At 38.2% G+C, this 20775-nt stretch overlaps 1 protein-coding gene across 4 annotated transcripts in view; it reads right to left on the bottom strand.

Annotated features, from left to right (window-relative positions):
- The window catches only part of MCTP1 (multiple C2 and transmembrane domain containing 1), a gene marked incomplete at both ends in the record, with an annotated part of 533307 nt that overhangs the window by 107284 nt on the left and 405248 nt on the right, over window positions 1–20775 (bottom strand). For all 4 annotated transcript variants that reach the window (XM_080925321.1, XM_080925322.1, XM_080925323.1 and 1 more), the window contains one exon: window positions 2810–2929. In XM_080925321.1, the coding sequence (XP_080781447.1) occupies window positions 2810–2929 (120 nt within the window). The remainder of the gene's footprint in view (window positions 1–2809; window positions 2930–20775) is intronic.

Here is a 20775-nt window from a genome sequence, read left to right as displayed (position 1 = left end):
TCCCTCCCTCCTTTCCTCCTTTCTCTCTCTCCTCCTCTGTCCCTCCCTCCCTCATTCTCTCTAGAAAGTTTCTGGGTTTGAAGCCAGCCAACATTGCAATTAATTCACCCCAGAGGTCTAAGGTCTTTTTTTTTTTTTTTTTTTTTTTTTTTTTTTTTTTTTTTTTTAGATAGCAGTAAGGACTCAGGGTGAAATGCCATTCTTCCCAAACCACATGGAACAGTGGGTCACAGCACAGCAAGGCCTACAAGCCCTTGTCCTTCACACATACACAGACATGCACACACACACACACAATCTGTAACCAGAAAAAGTCATTTTTCAAAAGGATAAAGCAGTCAAAATGCACAGCTGGGTATGCCAGAAAACACATAATTAGACAAATTGGATTTAAGAGTTATGTAAGGCCTCGATGGAGCCAGTGAATGAGAAGCTGAAAGGAACTATGTGACTGCTCCCTCAGTGCCTCGGAAGAATAGAACATGTGGATATGTGTGTTCTGGGCAAATAAAAGGTAATTACTGGGTGTTACAGAGTGTAGCTGACATCTCAAATGGGTTAAGCTACAGAATGTCTGACAGTGGGCTGTCTGGGGAATAGGATGTTGTCCAGGACTAAAAGAGAGAAACTATAAGAATGGATGTGCTGGGAAGGAAGATCAGGAAAGATCCCTTTAGAGTTGTATTTTATAAAAGATAAAGGGCAGTTTAAAAGCACATTATGCAATTTAAATGATCTATTACATAACTGTTCTATAGGCTTATAAAAGTTTTAGATAATTTTAAGTACCAAAATTATATATTAAAAATTTCCATCTAGCATTAGACTTTTCCCACACAGGGCAAGTATGCTCTACAAAAAAAATAATGGAGTCTGCAATTTAAGTTTTTTTTTTCCACAAAGAATTATCAAATCAATGACTAACTCTTTAAGATAACTGTAATTCCTCCCATAGGATGTAGAAACTAAAACTATAGTACTACTTTTCTTATTTGCAAATAATCTTGTTTGCAAATATGCCTCAAGACAACCGATGAAACGTATTCTCTTTCAATGATCTCCCGAGATAAACAGAACAAAAATAATAATAATTGTCTGAGATAGTACTATTTTCTTTTAAAAAAAAACAATTAGGATTAATTGACAAAAATATCTACTGGTCCCCCAAACAGTAATGCCTATAGCATTTGGGGCCTGTCTCTTAGTGTGCAATTTAAATGTATATACTTAACAATAAAAATTACTTCTTGTCTATTGATATTGCTTAACCATTAAGATCTCTATCAGTACCTCTATCAGAGTGTACAAAAAATGTTTTATGGCCCAGAGAGATGGCTCAGGGGCTAAGAACATTTGCTATATGTGCTGGGGATCTGATTGTGAATCCCCAGCCCCTGCAAAATCAGGGTATGGATATGTGTTCCTGGCACCCCAGGATTGGGGTATAGAGATGGGTGAATGCAGAGAACTCTCTTTCTTCTAGAAAGGGTAGTGGAAATGGTGACAGACCACATCGCGGGGCAAGAAACCTACAGCAACAGAGCAAGAAGCTGGCTTACTCCTCTGGCCTCCAGATACACAGGCACAGGGCATGAATCCACATAGTCAATAAGTAGGCAACAGAGACTTGGAACACTTCTAATCTGTGAGGTATATGCTCAAAACTGGTCAGCAAAGAATTTGTTTCTTCAAACTTATTGTAATCAATCTAGTGAGAGAGACAGCAATATATTAGGAAAGCAAACAACTCTATCATGTATTTGGTGGCTGTATATGAGTATTTACATTTATTCTAATGATAAAGGAAGTTATTTTGAAGGAACTTTTTTTTGTCACAGGTAAGTCGGTGATGGTGATTTCATTTGCTATTTATCATCACAATGAAGTCTTGCATGATACTATCACATTCTTAATTGATGACCAAATAACTGTTCTTTGTTATGAACATAGTCATTGGAAAAATATTCCCAATTGTAAAACTCTATCTCAAAATTACCTTAAAAAATCCTGATTATAAATCAAATAGATCCAAAACTTGAATAGTAGAAAGGAATGTAACTAGAAAGTAGATTTTCATCTTCTTTTAAATTCTCTCAACAGCTGCACTTCAGGTTCCACAAACACATATTGAGCTCCGAGAAGATGCTGAGAAGGTGCTCCGTCACTTTATATGTGAACATGACGAGAGGCAAAGCACAAAGCTCTTGCCAGGCCACTGCTCCTTGTGTCACATGACATGTCCCATGCAGGTGAGGCAGTGACTTAGTGAGCCTGGGTTAAGTGGGTGAGTCAGTACCATAATATACCTGACTTGCAAACACATACTGTGGGTGTTAGTGAAGAGCCACTGAATTAAGGTATTTAATATACATGTCAGACTAAGAACCATCAACCATCAACATTCCCTTCCAACAAAGTTTACACAGAGAACTATCTTAAATAGAGAACATTAACTCGGTCTGATGATTAACAAGCCTGTGACATCATCTCTTAATTCAGGATTTCCTGAGACAAAGGATGAGCAGGAGGATGGAAGTAATAAAGGTTTGGAGTCACAGCATTAGTAACTTTACATCTCAGCTCAGTTCCTATGCTCCCCATCCTTGTTTCTACTAAACCGATCATTCCAGAAACAGGAGGATACCACGCACTGTGTTAAGAGCAAAGAGTTGTTAGGTTTGATTGTCCGAAACCTTTCTCCAGAGTTGACTGTTTACAGGTGGGTTTCTGGTTTGTAAAACTACACTCAACGTCATCTCATCAGAGAGCCTGGGAAGAGGACCAACACAGGGAGAATGCAGAGACTTACTGTGTCCCCTTGCCTGTTGTCTTTCCCAGATATTATCAGGAAGTAGTTCCACGCCAATAGTAACAAAAGCAGCAGCGGTATCAGGTAGAGCTCAAAGTTCCAGACAACTAGGAGGAAGAGCTGGAGGAGGGAGAGAGAAAAAAGAGGCAAGAGTCAGCTCTGAATTTCCTTGGGTAGATTATCATCCACATTCACTTGATACAGACTGAATGCTTCGGAACAGGAAAACAAAGCCCTACGGACTTATTAAGCATTTTGCTAACGGCACATCCAACTCCCAGAAACTCACTAGCAAAACGTTTGCTTTGCTTAATTTCTGCAGAAGCAAACTCAATGTTATTATTTTGTCCAAAGCAATTTTATTTTTCTTCCTCTGCTGAAATTATTGCAAGATTAGACAAAATAAAGTTTTTCATTCCTTTTTTTTTCTTTTCTTTCATGCTTTTTTTAGGCAGCTAAATGAGCTTCACCGTGTTGTCAGAATAGCCTGGCCTGTCTGTCTTAGTCACAAAGAATGAATCACCATTTTAGCATCAGGGTTATTTTCACAAATCTCACTTGGATAACACAATTGAACACATACAATAGGCAGATGAAAAGACCATGCTGACACCTCAGGACTCCAAAGATTTCACATTAGGAAAAAGGCCCTGCTTCCAACGAGTGTTAAAAGAAGTTGGCTTATCATTCTGTATTACCCAGAAAGTCAAAGGTTTGCAAAGGAAAGTGAAGAGCAGTTTTGGCAAAGAGAAATTCAACATTCCTGCTCATATTAGTTTTTAACACGACTTATTTGGGGGGGGGGGAAGGAAAAGAAAACCAAACAAACTATTTTTAACTGTAAGACAAATGTCAGAGAAAGAACTTGGGGGTGACAGACGGAGCCATTCTATGTACAGCTACATTGTAAAGCAACAGGATTTGAGACACAACTGTGACTCAGCTACCTCCTCACCAGACTTAGGTTGTCAACAGACTATCTAGATCTTTTGGGCCTGTGGCTCCTCCATCAGACTAAGGTCACCTTATAGTAGGTCAGATGGAGAGCAGGATTCCTACCTAAACTGTAATGCTGAGAAGCTGTGTAACCTTTCTGTAATGCCAATATCATGTTTTTAATGTCTTCTTCCATAAAATCAGAACAATGAAGTCTCACTTTAGAGTTGTGAGAATGGTGTAATTAGCAGTGCTTGGAATGTGGGCAGATACACTTGCTTACCTTTACTGTGCCCATGCAACCGATGCTCAGAAAATTAGCTAATTTTTGGCTGGAAAATCAGAACATCATCTGCCTACAAAATGTAGGTGAGCAGTAGTGTAAGTGGGCATTTCAGTCCAATGGTCAGGGCAACACACACAGCCTGTATTTCATAGACCAAGAATTAGGAAAGTCATATGAGACTCATGTCAGGAACAGTGCTACTTGAGGCCTTCCTAGTCAATATCTGCTCAGGCCTTACCGAAATAGCAGACAGGAACACCCACCTGTGAGCCAACTCAGGCTCTAGGCCTTAAGAGGTGACTTTGCCTCTGGTTTCACATCTAAAAGCAGGGTCTATAAACACAATCACCTCTAACATCCCTGTTCTAAGATCTAGATGACCTTGTGATACTACTTCAGTGGCTGAGTATAGTGAACCAGTGGCTTCTGGAAGGTCCTCTGCACACACGAACTCACAGTGGTTGCAACATGTACCTGTGCAAGCAGAGGGAAGACCAAATCTCATCTAGGAATGGTGAGCTGGGCATGAAATCCCACCCCTGACTGTGGGCTGCTGGCAATGGTTAGGAGCTGAAAGAGGGAGAGACAGCTTTCTCAAAGAGTACAGCACTGGGTGGGTCAACCAGACTCCAGTGGAAGAGCACACATTGGGAAGTGTCAATAGGTCTTGAAGGTTTTGGGCCTTTTTAGTACACAAAGTTTGGTGAGTAAGGTCTGGGACTGGAAGGGAGAGGGGGAATATGACCAAAATTCTATAAGACACTCTATCAAAATTGTACAATATTTTGAGAATTGTGTATTTTATTACATTTCTGATAGACATAGCTCAAATGGACACCAAGAAGCATAAATAAACGCTCAGAAACTTGAGAATGGCATTTTGGTGATTGTTACATAACATAGATTTGAATTTCAGAATAAGGACTATTCCAAATATTATACTTCAATGCATAAAACAGGAGATAGTTTTTATTTCCAACAGAAATGTAGGAAGAGTTCTAGGGAAAAAAAAAGGAAAATCTTTCCATTTAATTTTTTGAATTTATAAATGTGTACAAAGATCATACAATGAAGGTTTAGAACTTTAAAAAAACAGATTAATTTATTTAATTTATGTGAGTCCATTGTCCTGTGCTTCAGATTTCATTACAGATGGTTGTGAGCCACCATGTGGCTGCTGGGAATTGAACTCAGGACCTCTGGAAGAGCAGTCAGTGTTCTTAACCACTGAGCCATCTCTCCAGGCCCAATGCCTAGGATTATTAAATGTGCTTTTTTCAAGATAATTTTTTTCAGGAAATAAAAGTGAGATAAATTTGATAGGTAACAACTACATGTAAAGGAAAAATTACTTTTGATTAGAGTCAATGTAAATTCTTGATACATTTATTTTAACATTCAGATAATTACTGGAATGCAAGCCACTTAAGGGTAAACATTTTCTTTTGCTCACTGTTTTGTATCTGGAACTTAAAACATGAAGTGGGGCAAAGTAAGTGTTCAGTGCCTAAACATTTACTCCCAGTTAGAGTAAATGGTTCCAAGACCACCCCCAACTTATTCAGCAATTTAATTATTTGTAATCATAAAAGTACTGTAGAGCCATTGTTAGAAACTAGCCATCATGGGGAAAACACACCCACAGTTATAAAGTGGGATGCTTCTAGAGACTTCTCTCTTTGGCAAATATGTCTTTATCATTTCTCCCAGAGAAGACTCCCCTTCCATCCTGCTGTGCTGGTGAGGTGTACTGTTGTGGGGCCTTGGTCTTTCCCTTTAGACCTCCTCACACTTTTTCAGAGGACAATCACTCCCTTCAGCTGCTTCTACCCCTGTGATAGTTTGTATAATGCCCAGGGAGTGGCATTATTAGATGGTGTGGCCATGTTAGACTGAGCCTGTCACTGTGGGTGTGGCTATAAGACCCTCATCTAAGCGGACTGGAAGTCAGTATTCTGCTAGCAGCCTTCAGATGAAGATGTAGAACTCTCAGCTCCTCCTGCACCATGCCTGCCTGGATGCTGCCATGCTCCCACCTTGATGATAATGGACTGAACCTCTGAACCTGTGAAGCAACCCCAATTAAATGTTGTCATTTATAAGATTTGCTTTGGTCATGATGCCTGTTCACAGCAGTAAAACCCTAATTAAGACAGCCCTTATGTCTGGGATTCAGATCATTTTGTTGCTAAATATTCTCTACGAGGATAGTGTCAAGCTGACGAGGAGACATATTCTGTTTTGTAACGTCTGATCATTGATATCACAGTGACTGTGTTGCTTGAAGTTTCTTTCAACACTGTTGTAGTCTTCCAACATCACCAGTTGTGTCAAGTGTTTGTAATATGATGTTCTTTGTACATAATTTTTATCTATAAACATCTTTCTCTTCTCATATGCAGACAAACTCATTTTTCTTAAAATACAGCACTCAAAACCAGCATAACACTTCTTATACACTTATATGGTCTGATGTATTCCATGTATATGGTCACCAGAGCAAGGGTCAGGGGAAGGCAGAGAAAATAAAAACCAAGAAAGAAATTATATTCACTTTAGAGATGCTTACAATAGAAGATTTGTCTTCTTTCTTACAGTCTGTGCATTGGAAAGCTACTTGTGAAAATGAGAAGGCAGCTCGTGTGTTTTAAAGAAAGCATCTTTAAAAGAAGAAAATGATAGAACTTCATATGAACCCCAAATGAAAAATCATTAACATTTTCTTTTTCAGCATTCAAATAAAAATTTCAAAAACAAAACAAAACAAAAACCCTATTGAACATACCTTAACAAAAAACAGTCTTAAAACTTTTCTAAGTGTTCAAAAGTAGGATAAAATACTTTTTGGCCTCAGGAAGCTAAGAATGACTTAAAAAAAGCAATCACCTAGTAGAATATGACTGGTTATTCTAGTTCTTACAGGACAGTGAAGGTCATCTAGTAAAAAGGACCCAGAGTGGAAGAATACTTTTAACTCATTCTCTCTGCATTACAGTTTCCTCCATCTTCTCTGGGCCACTGGTACCACCTCCAGTGCCAGTAAGGTCTTAGGAGAAAGAAGGCTCCTGGGAAAACCCAAAGACAAGCTGACACTGACTCTGTCCTTGGTCCTTACTACAGTTTTTCCACAGGTTTCAGAGTGGGTAAAAGCAATACAATAATGAGACGGAAGAAAAAATTAATGGATAAAAACCACTTAACCAACACACGCAAATTGTAAATATAACTCATATGGTATTGGGCATGCCCTGATCTCACTCTAGAACTGCCCTTTCTTTTATAGGACATAGAATGAGGAGGTCCTACGTTTCAATATTACCTCAGACCAAAATGAAAGGTATGTAGTATTTAACATTATTCCATTCCATTACGTCACAATACTTTTCCAGTCTCTTTCCCCATCTCCCAGTTTGCAGCATTTCCTTTTCATCCCCAGATCTTATTCCCAGAGCCTACATTTTAACATGGGCCTTTGGTATTTCACATCCTTAGAATCTGTGCCTCCATTTATACACAGGACACCAAATCCAACAACATTAACTATCCCTGCTCATTAGAAACTGAAGATGTTTCAAGTATTTGATTTTCTTCTTTTAAACTATAGGTTTAAAAAAAAGGTTGTGGTTTATAATTAAAATTCCATAGTAGAATATCTTAATGAGATATTAGTCGAAATCATAACAGCACCTATAACCTCCATAGGCAGAAAAGGGTACTAAATCTAGGCAGCATGCCTATAATTGTAGCACTTGGAAACCAAAGGCAGGAGGATCAGGAGTTGGGTGTTATCCTCTAGCTACATAACAAGTTTGAGGCTAGCCTGGACTACATGAGAACCTGTCTCAAAACTGGCAAACCGAGAATCCCTGTATGTAGTAAGTATGCTAGAAGTTCTTTCCCACCCGTCCTTGTACTTTCATTATGGCTACCATATGTCCGAGGAGTGAGGACAGATATGAGAGGAAACAGAAACCGCACAGATATTCATATCAGACCCAGAGGCATCTAAGAGCTCCTCTGCACCATGCCTGCTTAGATGTTGCCATGTTCCTGCCTTGACAGAACCACTGAACCTGTAAGCCAGCCCAATTAAATGCCATCCTTATAAGAGTTGCCCTGGTCATGGTGTCTGTTCATAGCAGTAAAACCCTAAGACAGTATGTGTAATAACCTTGATTGTCAACTTGGCACAATTCAGAACCACCTTGAAGACAATCCTCTGAGTGTGTCTATGAGGGAATTTCAGAAACCTTTACATGAGGTTCACTTTCTCCTTTTGATTCAGGCCAGGCTCCCAGGCTCTGTAGAGTGTACCCCACATGCAGGTAGATCTTTATACCTCATGGACAGCCTGCTGCCAGGCATTTACCAGTAAATAAGAAAGCCATCTCTCTAAACTGTGAGCTAAGACAAATGTTTTCTCCACACCATTGCTTCTGGTCTGGTATTTTGACATAGCATCAGGAAAACTAATTAGTACAGTGTATAAATGTAAGTATTACTAGCTTAATCTGCTCAATGCTTTTACATTTAAATTATTCCACACACCTAAACAAACAAACAAACAAAACCAAAACAACAACAACGAAAACCACCCTCACCAATGAGGAGAGGTATGAATCACCACATTAAGAGCTAAATTTCAGAGAGGAAATTGTTTCAAATAGGAGGTGTTTCTTAGAGGGTGTTTGTATTGTGTGGGAAGGCGTTTCTTTTATTAAACAGATATTACAAATTTTTACTAGTATTCTAAGAAAAATATAGAGCTGATACACAAGTTTTTACTAGTAAATCACATAGCACACACTTCCTATTTTCACATTTCACTTAGATGAAAATAAATAGGTTTTAAATATTTTTACTTTATTTTGTATATGTATGAATGTTCATGTGTATGTATGTATATGTTAATATGTGTATGTGCATTGTGTGTGACTGTGAATATGTATGTGTGTGCATGTAGTATGTGTGTATATGTGATATGTGTGCATACACTTATGTATGCATATATGTCCATGTGCATGTGTGTCCATGAATGTGTGTATGAGTGTGTATGTATGCATGTATTTATGAGTGCATGTGTGAATGTTTCTCTAAGTGTGTTTATATGTGCGTATATATTTATGTATACATGCATGTATGTATGTGTGAGTGTATGTGTGCATATGTACATGTGCACCCGTGTGTGTAAGTGAGTATGTATGTGTGATGTGTGAACATGAACATGTAGAGGTTAGAGTACAACTTGGGGGAATTTGTTCTCTTCCATTCTGAGGATTCTAGTGATAAACCTTGGGAAACGAGGCTTGGCAGTAAGCTCCTTTAGCTAATGAGCCATCTTACTAGTCTAAATTTCTAACAGTTTTTAATAACTTCATGCCTCTCTTATTAAAGACCTTGGTTTGAGCTAACAATTGTATGAATATTAACCTATGTCTATATTGCATTTTCATTTGTAAATTTAAACATCATTTATCTAAACCATGGTTTCCAGTCTACAATATCAGCATCACTCATCCCCAGTATCTACTTGGGTCAGAATTTAGAAGGATTCTAAATATTACTCATAAATATTCAGAATAGCTTTATTTTTTAATTTACTGAAAGAAAAGTAATTTGTCCTGACAGGTACTCTGTATGATGTTATGTGGAATGAACTTTATAGCAATGCCATGAATTGTAGGTTGCAAAGATTATTTACATAAGCGGAATCGGAAGCTCAGGCCTTTGAGGTCTGACAGGAGGCACCTACTACTGTATGGCAGAGCCAAGAATTCTGACTGCCAACCCAGAACTTTACCACAAAGCCCAACAGACTTTGGGGAAGAGAAGGACGAAGGCTTTGAAGACATCAACCGTGCAGTGTAGACTCTGTATGCTGTTCCTCCTCTCTCCTTTGTTCTGGGAAAACCACCTTTTTGCATCAGCATGAAGAAAGAGAGAGACAGTTCTTACGTGCTGTGGAAAAGGTTTGGTAAGGCAAACGGGTCAAAAACTACTGGTGGAAATGAGGAAGGGAGCACATGAGCACGGTCCATCCTCCCCTTCCTTCCCACACTCCTACAGATCTAAATAATCATGATGTTTCTATTAAAGGGATTTTTGTCTGTCCAAAATATTTAGAGAAGGTTAGCAAGGTGGCAGCAATGGCAAATACTGGAAATTGAATGAGTCAATTACATTTTAGCGACAAAAAAAAGGAAAGAAAATGCTCCCTTTTCTACATGAAGATTAAACAAATGAAAACTCTGCTTTACTGAAACCCCAGCTGAAGGCAGGGCAAAGCACCTCCTTATATTAAACAAGGCAAATTATATCAAGTCAAGTGAATGATTCGGAATATTAGGATTTTATAGCAACACCGTTTCTACAGAAGATCTGATGTGTCTGATTTTTATTTCTTTGAGCCGGACCGAGCCATCACACCATGTTATCAATTGATGCCTGCATTGAAGCTCGTGTTCCAAGATCATTCAGCGCCACACATGACAGTACCCCTGGGGGAGCCCACTTCAAAAAATTCATTTAAGTTGGAATATTGAATATCCTATTCTTTTGCAAACTACAGTATATTTTAAAAAGAAATCTCATCCAAAATGATTAACACTTCCTACTGTTCAGGAAGAATGCTTGCCCTTTCAGACTAACAGCTGTGGATCATTAGCTCTCCCATGATGGGATGTTTTTGATGAGTATTTTTCTTTCTAATTAAGAGATGAGATTCTCTATTTGACTATCTCTTCAGAAAGAAGTGGGAGAAATTATTCTGCCTATATGGAATGGCTGTCTCCAACAAAACAATTAATTATCTCAGGTCCTTTCTAGAAAATCCTTTCTCTCTAACTTTAATTCACTTTTCTTCCTAACTAAACATACATTAACACTTAGGTCTTTACAGTAATAGCCCACCTCCACCTCATCTTCATCTTTGAAGGCTTTTCTCAGTACTTAAGAATACAGAAGGCAAGAATGTGAACCTTGCAAAATGCCTATAAGCTTTTAAGAATTAACCCAGACAACTCTTTTTGTTTTATCGGACAACTTTTGACATGATGATAATATTCCCTCATGTGAGAGGAACCTCAGAAAAGAAATATTGGAAGGTGTTTTTTTTTTTTTTTGAGTCTCATACATATATTTAGGTCTATTTTTAAAACCAATGATAAACTAAAAAAACAAAAACAAAAACAAAAAACCCCAAAACTATTTCATCTCTACCAGCAAAACCTGACTTAAACACAAAACATTACAGACAGATGTAAAGTGACTTCTAAAACACTTCGATTTTCTTTTTGAAATAACTTTAACCAGGTTTGCTAAGGGATAAAAATTCGTGGTTTAGAAGTTTGATGAAATGGTGTAGCTAGAAAGGGTTATGTTTGTGAGCTGGCCCATTAGTTGCCTCCTTCAGCTCTTGCAACCAAAAAGAGGAAAGGAGGGAGGGAGGGCTGTCTTTCTAAAGCTTAGGTCACTGGATAACACCTCCCTCCTCCCTTTTAAAATGTGATATCTGGATAGGACTCTCATCCAAAGATGTGTCACATAAAAACCATAGAAAAAGTCTATAACGGAAGGAACCCAAGCAGCCTCAGTAAGAGTATCAACTGAAGGGTACACTGCTTCTGGATGGAGATATTACACCAATAGAAGGTTTAGATGGTTATTATTTAAGATTTTCCCATAAGTCAAACTAATGTTTTTATAATTTTATCAAAGGCCAAGATGAACATCCCTGGCTCTGCTTTGAGAATGCTAACAACTCCAATGGGTAAGCCGGGGAGTATGTCCAATTTGAACATCACATTAATCATATATGCACAATTGATAGCCTTGCACATTTAATGTTAGTCAAAGTATGGATGTGGAATGGAAGTGACAAATGCTCATAGTTTCCTGGGTAATATTGATCCTTGGAGGTCCTGTTCACGAGAGTTAGTATCCCAGTTTCTGGTTCATGAGGTCTGCCACAGCATCAAACACTGGTTTTCACTCGTGTTGGCCACAGAAGTTTGACACTCAGTCCCAGGCTATGGGAAGCTGGTGGTATGTCCATGAACATAGTTTAAAATAATCAATCATAGATAACTAAGGAAGCACACCTTATTTCACACCTGAAGGCTTATGGTATTGAATCAGTTACTCCAAACACTAAAGCAAATTGAGAATCAATGTTAAAACAGAAACGGGCTTTACCTAAAAATAAAGGGTTAAATCTGAAATAGTCCTTATCCACGCCTTAAAGGTTTTCATGGGTCCTCGGAGACGTAGTTGGATCCAGAGATCTGGCATATCCCAGACACATGAGCTTTAGATCCGCTGCTCTCTCTTTGTCATTCTCGAATTTGGTTTTGATTTAGTTGAGCATTTTCTAGCTGTACTTTTATATCTCCCATGCCGGGGAAACTGTCATTTTGTCTTCATGATAATCAACTGATTAAATCATGTTCTGAGAACACTTCTTACCCTGTAAGTTACTAGCCTACTAGCAAACGACATAATTGTCCTAAATGTGAACATGAACTTAAGAATAAACTCAATCTAGTTTACAGTTTACCTCCCTCTGTGTTTCTAAGGTTTCAGAAGTGCTGTGAAGTCCCGCAGTACTCAATTACACACAGTTATATTTTAAAGGTTTAAGGAAATGAATTTGCTACCATCGCCCTCTGTGAAGCGTGTTGTTGGTCAACCCCCCTTCTTGTGTATGTAAATGCTGTGTCTAGGTATGTACATTCTATACCAATGTTTGCTGATGTACAAAATGTTCAGTCTATCCTATGCTCAAGATTTGGCTCTGGAGCTATCTCTGTCGTGAACAGGTACAATATTTAAGGCAACAGCTGGCACTTCAGTTGCTCATGGAAGGAAACTCCCTCTGTTCGATACACCGTGCCAGGAAGTAGGATGCTGTGCTAACGAGCCAAACACGTGTTCATAAAGCCTGTGATCCATGGTCCCTTAAAAATTAAACCTGCAGTCTTTACCTTCTTATTTCTAACTCACTGAACAGGGATGCCTTTAGAACAGCAGGCTGTGGTAGCCCCTGCTGTAGCTGATTGCAAAGGGGAGCACACTGCCAGGTTCTGTGCCATTCTGACTCATTTCTACTCAAGTGATTTCACTCCAATTTATCTAGCTTATCATGGTGATCTTTCCTCGTCTACCAGTTTCTGATCTCTCTTTCTAAACCTTTCCACTTACAGCTTGCAGTTATTGTTAATTATTCACTGTCCACGCTTAATGTCTTCATTCCACTCCTAAAATTACACAGCCAAAGCCAGGGGGAAACGTGCTTTTAAATTCTCACCCTCTTAAATAGATTTAAGACCTAATAATATCATATATTCCAGCTATCTTACCAGCTTCTAAAGCTTCATCTCCCATTCTGTCTTATAATTTTCTAATTTTCTCCTTCACTGGTCTCATTCCCCCAATCTTTCTGTTCTGGAAAAACTTCAAGAGTTATGTTTAGCAGCTCCAGCTATGTCTGAACATCTCTCTTTGCAATTCAAATAATCCTCCTCGGCTGACTCTAACAGGCTTCTTTACTCCATTCCATCTTTTTAGCCTTGCTGTGTAATGTTTACCGATGAATGTCTTTCTCTTACTGCTTAACAGATCCTAGTGTTCTTGTTACCACGTGGGAAGCCTAAAGGTTTGAACACTATGAACACATCTCTTTGGGCTATTTTCCACACCTCTGAACATTTTCTTAAATGCAATGGTGCTTGTGTTTCAGTGGTAACAGAAGTTATCAGAGAACACTAGTTTAGACAGCAAGCAAGCTGAACTCCAACTGTTCAAACAGCCTGACTTTTACAGTTAAGGAGAGGCCCACGGCCAAGAGCACTGAGATGAGCAGGTATTTTTAGTTCTCTTGTAGGCCAGCTCTAATGTAATTCTGAAATGTTTTCTTCAAACCCAACTCGACTTTTTTCAGGGCTGTCCAAATCTGTTTTCTTTTATAGCAAAGTACAAATTTTTGGAGCAAAGGAAGCATGGGTATCATTCACCGTGCTCTGTATGGCCCTGGTGTTGATGCCCGATGGCTCATTTTTGTTTGCCAAGCAGATGAGCGCATTGTAATTAGCTCTTGTCAAACTGCTAGAAATACAAAAGTGATTTGCCGTGTAATAAAACTTATATAAAAGAAAAATCTTTCCTGTCATTTCCAGCCAAAATAGTTCCTGTAATCACTTAGAGCTGTACATCTCATAGTTCTAAGAGAAGGCCACTGCGTTTTGGGGGAAGATTTCACTTCTCTGACATGAAGATGCTGACACACACTATCTTTCAGGCATTTATGTTGTTGTAGTTGGTTGCCTGGACAATCTCATTTCTATAACTGGCCTGTCATGATCAGACTTATTCCCTCAGATACACAGTGCAGGTATATGATTCTCAGCCAACATTCAGGCTTCAGACTCTTACAATAAGTATATTACTATGATGAACTTTCCTCAATGATTAAAAATTGCAGAATATTAAACAAGATTGATCAGTATTATTTGGGAGGGGGTATCTTGGGTACTAAGCTCTTGTATAACAATCATCAGTGTCTTGCTGGTGATTTACTTTGGATATACATTGTTAGACTTGGAGACCGCCCTACTTAATCTTTAGCCATAAGAAAAGTTTTATAGCACATCAGTACCCAACATCATCTCATGGAAAAATACAGGTGGTTAGCAAATAGGTGACTATTTTAAAAACTGAGTATAGATCCTAACCAGCAAGTAGTACAGCATGAAACTGTTAGGTCATAAAAAGACTGTTATTTTCTGCTTCATGCCCTTTAGCCTTACCCAGAGAAATGGGAACATTTACATGAAGGAATGGGTAGGGGGCATAAATAAGTCTATATTTAAAAATCATAAATCACTATATTCTAAAGTCAATAAAGTAGATGATGGAAATAAACTTCTAAAAGAAAATACTTGGGGCAGACAAGAATTTATAGACATAGTTCCTAAAGCAGGAAAGAATGCACAGACCCAGCATCTAAAATAATTTCTCTGTCTTTATTCACTTCTCTTCATCTCCCTCTTTTCTCTTATATCCATATATAAACATATATATGCACATATTTAATATTTAAGATGTGTATATATAGTATATATTATAATATGTATATATTATATATTATTATATATGTTTTAAACATGTTACCAAAGAAAGTATATGCATAAGCACATAAATGTAGTTCATCATTAATCACTAAAGAAATATACAATGAGATGCTATTCATGACCATTAATTTGTGTATAATCAAACAAAATTATAAAGTATTTGGTGAGGATATGAAGAAACTAGAACCTTTGTACCTTGTTGATAGAGATGTATAATTGTCAGGCACTGTGGAAACAATTTGGCAATTTCTTAAAATGTAAATTTACAAGATGAACCAAAAAACCCTTATGTATCTGTCCTTGAAACCTGAGTGTATCAGGCCTTGGATTTGCCCATGACGGTTCACAGCAGCATAATTTATAACAGTCTCCAAACAGAAACAGTGAAGATGATTATCATGGTAAATGTGTAGTCAGAAATGCACACACCACACACAGCCAACTGGTCCATGATTACATGAACGAACATGCACTAGCTCCTTCAATGTCAGGAACCCAGAGACATATGCTAAGTAAACTAAGTCAGATAAGAACACATGAGCCAGTTGTTTAAAATGTTCAGAAAAGGCAAAGTACTTTAGATAGAAACAAAAAGAAAACAGTTGGTAGGCACTGGAGGTGGGAACAGAGTAACTGTAATCAGATAAGATGTATCTTTTTGATGTGAAAATTTTTAATTATATATTTCTATTTTATGTGTATGAATGTTTGCCTGCATGTGGGTATATGTACTCTGTGTATGTATGTTAGTGTGTGTGTGTGTGTGGTACCCATGAGGGCCAAAGAGGGCAGTTATTGGCTCTCTGGAACTAGCATTATAGAACATTGTGAGCAAACTGTGGGAGTGGAAACTGAACCCAGTTTTCCAAAAGAGAAGCAAATGCTCATAACTGATGAGCCATGTCTACAGCTTCTCGAAACTATACATCTCATACAGCTAAATCTCAATACATAATTAAGAGAATGGAGGCTGAGGTAACAAAAGACCACAAAGCTGAGTGTGTGGTCTCATAAAGTCTAAAATGCTAGTTGATAACACTACTTTTTTTATGATTCTTGGGGGCCTTGCTTCTCATTTGAGTTCAGAGGACTATCAGAAAGAACAGCTAAACAAGTATCAATATCAGTCTTGCTAATTTTAACCTGAAAACCAAATTCTATAGGCAGGTGAGGAAAAGTATCAATACAGTGCTTCCATGGCAGGTGAAATGTGTTTGGCTGCCTACTCACTCCATGCAAAATGTGATCAACTTTGAACAAACAAAACAACACAACCCAGTGAGCTTTCTCCATTCATAGCTGGGAGCTGTAAATACCACCACCACAAAACTGACTGGGGAAATTTTGCCTGAAATGTGAAAAGAATCAGAAAAATAAAGAAGGATCGCTTGACTTAACATCCTGGAAGAAAATAGGTCAAAGAAGGCAAAAGGACCGCAGCTCCTACACAACAGGCTAGCAAGGTCCCTTTTCCTGTGAAGCCAGCACTCCAGTGACTGTGGTGGCAATGTGATGTTTTCTTACATGCTGGGTTTTGAGTCTAGAGTTGGAATTTCTTTGCAGTCCTCTGTGATCTCAATTACCAAGTCACTGAGAGTACCACCTATAAGGAAATAAAATTTGCCCCCTATATCCACCCACAAATAGAGTGGAAAAAACTGTTAGAAGGGATTTGTTTTATTTTTCTGGTCAGCAACAGTCAGCAACTCCCTTCGGTTGGCTGGACTTGTTTTTCTCAATATATTGCATCAAGAAAAATAGAAATGAAAACCGCTGAACACAGCAGGGCGAGTGAAACGAATCTGAGAACTGTTTCCAACCGTTTTCATGTGAGCACTTCTAAACCTAAGATAATCCTGCATTTTCCAATAACAACTGGAATGTGTTTCTTGCAGCTCCCGCACCCCACCATAGAGCGTACTACGTGTATTTATAAGTTAACTAAACATCAAGCGTAGAAAAGCAAGGTGAGCCTGGCAGATTTCCCATTGTTTCCACATCCATTTTTCTCTATCAGTGGCTACAATCTACATGGGCTCTTGTGTGCCACTATCAATTTACATGGAAATATTCGTGTTTTCGAAGACGAGTGGGCTTTGTCCTGTAAGGAAGAATCAGCTTCCCTGTAGCCAGCTCCATGCTGAGGGAACACTTCGCTGCTTGCATTAGGTCAACATCTATGTGAAAGGTGGCCACCCCTTTTACTCCAACGAAGGCAACCAGAAGGCAACCAGATTCTGTGGTTGTTTGTTCTCTGGGTTTACTTCAGTCCTGGGGAGGCATAGAAGGATGCCTGGCTCTTAAATATCAAAATAACACTGGCTCCAAGTCTTGCCTTCACCTTGGCATCAGTTGAAATCAGAGAAAAAGGAAATGAATTTTGTATGGTTTGTTTTAGAAATAAGGCAACTGACACAAATTGGGAGGAGGAGCCTAAAACGGATGCAGGCGAAAGATGACGTAAACAAGCTGCGAGATATTTTCTATAACTCATCACATCGAGCAATGGCATGGAGCCAATCTGTTCTTTCTCATATAGAAAAATTCATCAATGACAATAGACCCATTTCTGGTTATATAGGTATGTGCAAATATATTTACTAGGTGCACTCCTAGATATGTTAGCATGGGTATAAATCATATGTATACCATATTGCAGCAAATATTAAAATGGAATGGCTATCTCTTTATCGGCCTTTGTGGTTTCACTCCGCAGATGCTGCTCTAGTTTGGAGCCAAACACACAGACTCTGTCACTGGCTCCATGAGCTGCACTCTACATGAGGTTCCTTCCCGAGACAGTTCACCCGGCCTATCCCAGCTCCCCTCCTCCATGTTTCTTTACCCCACCGCCCAGCACAAACATAATTCTATGGCCTGCTAGCTTTTTGTGTAGGTTTATATATTCAATTCTCAAGCCACAAACCCTCTATTCAATAAGATTACATCTAATGGACAAAGACACAAACTATATGAGATAAAAGACCTATGTTTTTATATCTACCTATCGCCAATTATGCTCACCAGGATCTAAGTCTGCTTTCTCCAGCTCCATCTTGATCTCTTCTCAAATCTGTGCCTCTTCCATTTTCCTACCTTTTCCCTGCCTACCTCTCCACTGTCCTTCATGTATTGGCTTAACATAAATCTACAATACCAAATCTGTACAAACTTTTAATTAACTATTTTATAGGATGTACATATTTATAAACACTAAATAATTACCTATGGGACAGATTCCTTTAATTGTAGAGAGGAAATATCAACTCAATTATGATAAAAAAAAGTTCAAAAAGTATTACTGATGATTAGCTTGTCTCATTTCCAGGGAAACAATTTTATAACTGTATATAGGATCAATACTAATATTATTAATATATTTAATGAATCTTATTAATGGAAAATGGAAATCAGGTTTAAATATGAAGCTGAATTTGAATAATCTTAATGTTATGGTTTTCTTGCAGATTTATTCTTTTCCTTCTTGTTTGTATCTGTGTCGGTGTGTGTAGATGGGCCAAAGCTTCCAGGAAGCAATGTAACCTCTAGCGCCAGTGATAAAAGTGTGAGCTGTTGGAGGTGGGTGCTGAGACCCATACTCGAGTCCTTTGCAAGAGAAGTATGTCTCTTCACCACTGAGCTGTCTCTTAACCCACAGCCACTTGAAATTATCTTAATCAAAGTTATTATTATAGAGAAATAATTATATTTCTTTCTACGTTCTAGTGGACAATTCGATTTTATTCTTTTTGTCAACTTTTGGTATACTTTTCTTCCCATGTTACAGCCAGGAAAACCTGAGTTTAAAATGGTGTTTTACAATATTCTACTTCTCTACTTCCAAGTATTAATTCCAAAAATAAGGTGGTTTAAAAGAGACACTATTTTAAACAACATTTATGCTCTTTCATCCAGATTGTGTGGGAAGATACTAAGTATATATTATAAGGATTGTAAAATTTAAAAGAATATTATTATATGATTTAAGGGTATCATTTTATTAATTGGTTATAAGAATATCTCTTTGTTCATTCAAAGCTCTTGTCAAAGATAAAAGGTGTCAACGTTAAGACATGTTCTTATGAGAGGGAGAACCATTGTTCTTCGAAGGTGATCACTAGTAGGTTGCCCATGCTCCAGTGGATGGCTGCACACCCATGCACATATCCACAGCACAAACTGGACTTAGGGAATATCAAAGTTAGAAAGAGATGATGTAGAGCTGAAAGAAGGGTCTCACTGATAGGAAGGTCTCACAAGGTGGGTTGCAGGGACAAATAAAAGATGGGTAAGATCATATTTTATTGTATATATGTATAAAATTCTCAAAGAATTAAATGTTATAATAGACATGTTATTGATGACTTCTGCATCTTACTAAAAACCTTAATCTTCTCAAATCCTCAAGACTCAGCATGTTGGCATAAACCAAAATGTTTCTCAAAGATTCCACAAAATTGATTGAAACTTGCAATATTATACCTAGTTATCTTGTAACAGTTAAAAACTTCTTAGCTCATGATAATTTTCCAAAATAGCACAATGCTAATTTTTGAGGTATTTTTAGTTATTCCTTTGTTTTTTTATCCTTTTCAGTTTTTTTTCACTACAGCATATTGAAGCCAGCCTCTTACACATCTTTTCCCCTCCCCCGAGCTTTTTGAAATTTTATTTTATACGGAGCTCACTAAGTTTGCCAGGCTGTCCTCAATCTCCTGATTCTCTTGTCTCAGCCTTTCTCTAGTGTCATTGGATTACAAGTACAGTGTCTAGTTCAATTTTTAAAGGCTTACATTTCAATTCTAGGCAAACTCCAGTCACATGTGTCTGATGTGATCTGTCACACCAGAACATTCACAGCAATGTAGTGAGTGGAGTTACACAACAGAAATTCTGCCCATTACTTCATTATTGTTATTCTTATATAATTTTTGACCAAAAATACATTGTATCCACTGCTCTTCCTAAGAACCACTGATTCACCAATTTGCAGTAGTCTTTTTTGTTGGTTTCTGTCTTAGTTAGGGTTTTATTTCTGTGAACAGACACCATGACCAAGGCAAGTCTTATAAAGACATTTAATTGGGGCTGGCTTACAGGTTTCAGAGATTCAGTCCATTATCATCAAGGTGGGACATGGCAGCATCTAGGCAGGCATGGTGCTGGAGGAGCTGAGTTCTACATCTTCATCTGAAGGCTGCTAGGCAAAGACTGCCCTCCAGGCAGCTAGAATGAGTGTCTTAAAGCCCACACCAATAGTGATATACCTACTCCAACAAGGCCACACCTCCTAATAGTGCCACTCACTGGGCCAAGCATATACCAACCATAATAGTCTCTTTCTGATTTTCTCTCTCTAAATCCTTCAGCCTTTTCAGTAACTGTGTCTGGTGTAGCTGGTTTTGCCTTTGGCTCCTGCTAGGTAGAACATAGACCTTGGCCTGGCTAACAAGAGTGTGGGTTCAAGAAAGGGCAAGCCAGGAAACCAGGTTAAACTATTCATCTTTGGTATTACTATTATCTCTGCATTTTATCTCATCAACAGCAAGAAGAATAGAATCCTGATGGGTGTCCAGTGTTAGTTATGGAAATCTAAAGTCAATGCTATTGTGGAAGTA

This window comes from Micromys minutus (genome assembly GCF_963924665.1).
Source record: "Micromys minutus genome assembly, chromosome: 11".
In the NCBI taxonomy this organism is placed as follows: domain Eukaryota; kingdom Metazoa; phylum Chordata; class Mammalia; order Rodentia; family Muridae; genus Micromys; species Micromys minutus.
This window is presented reverse-complemented; position numbering and strand designations above follow the sequence as displayed.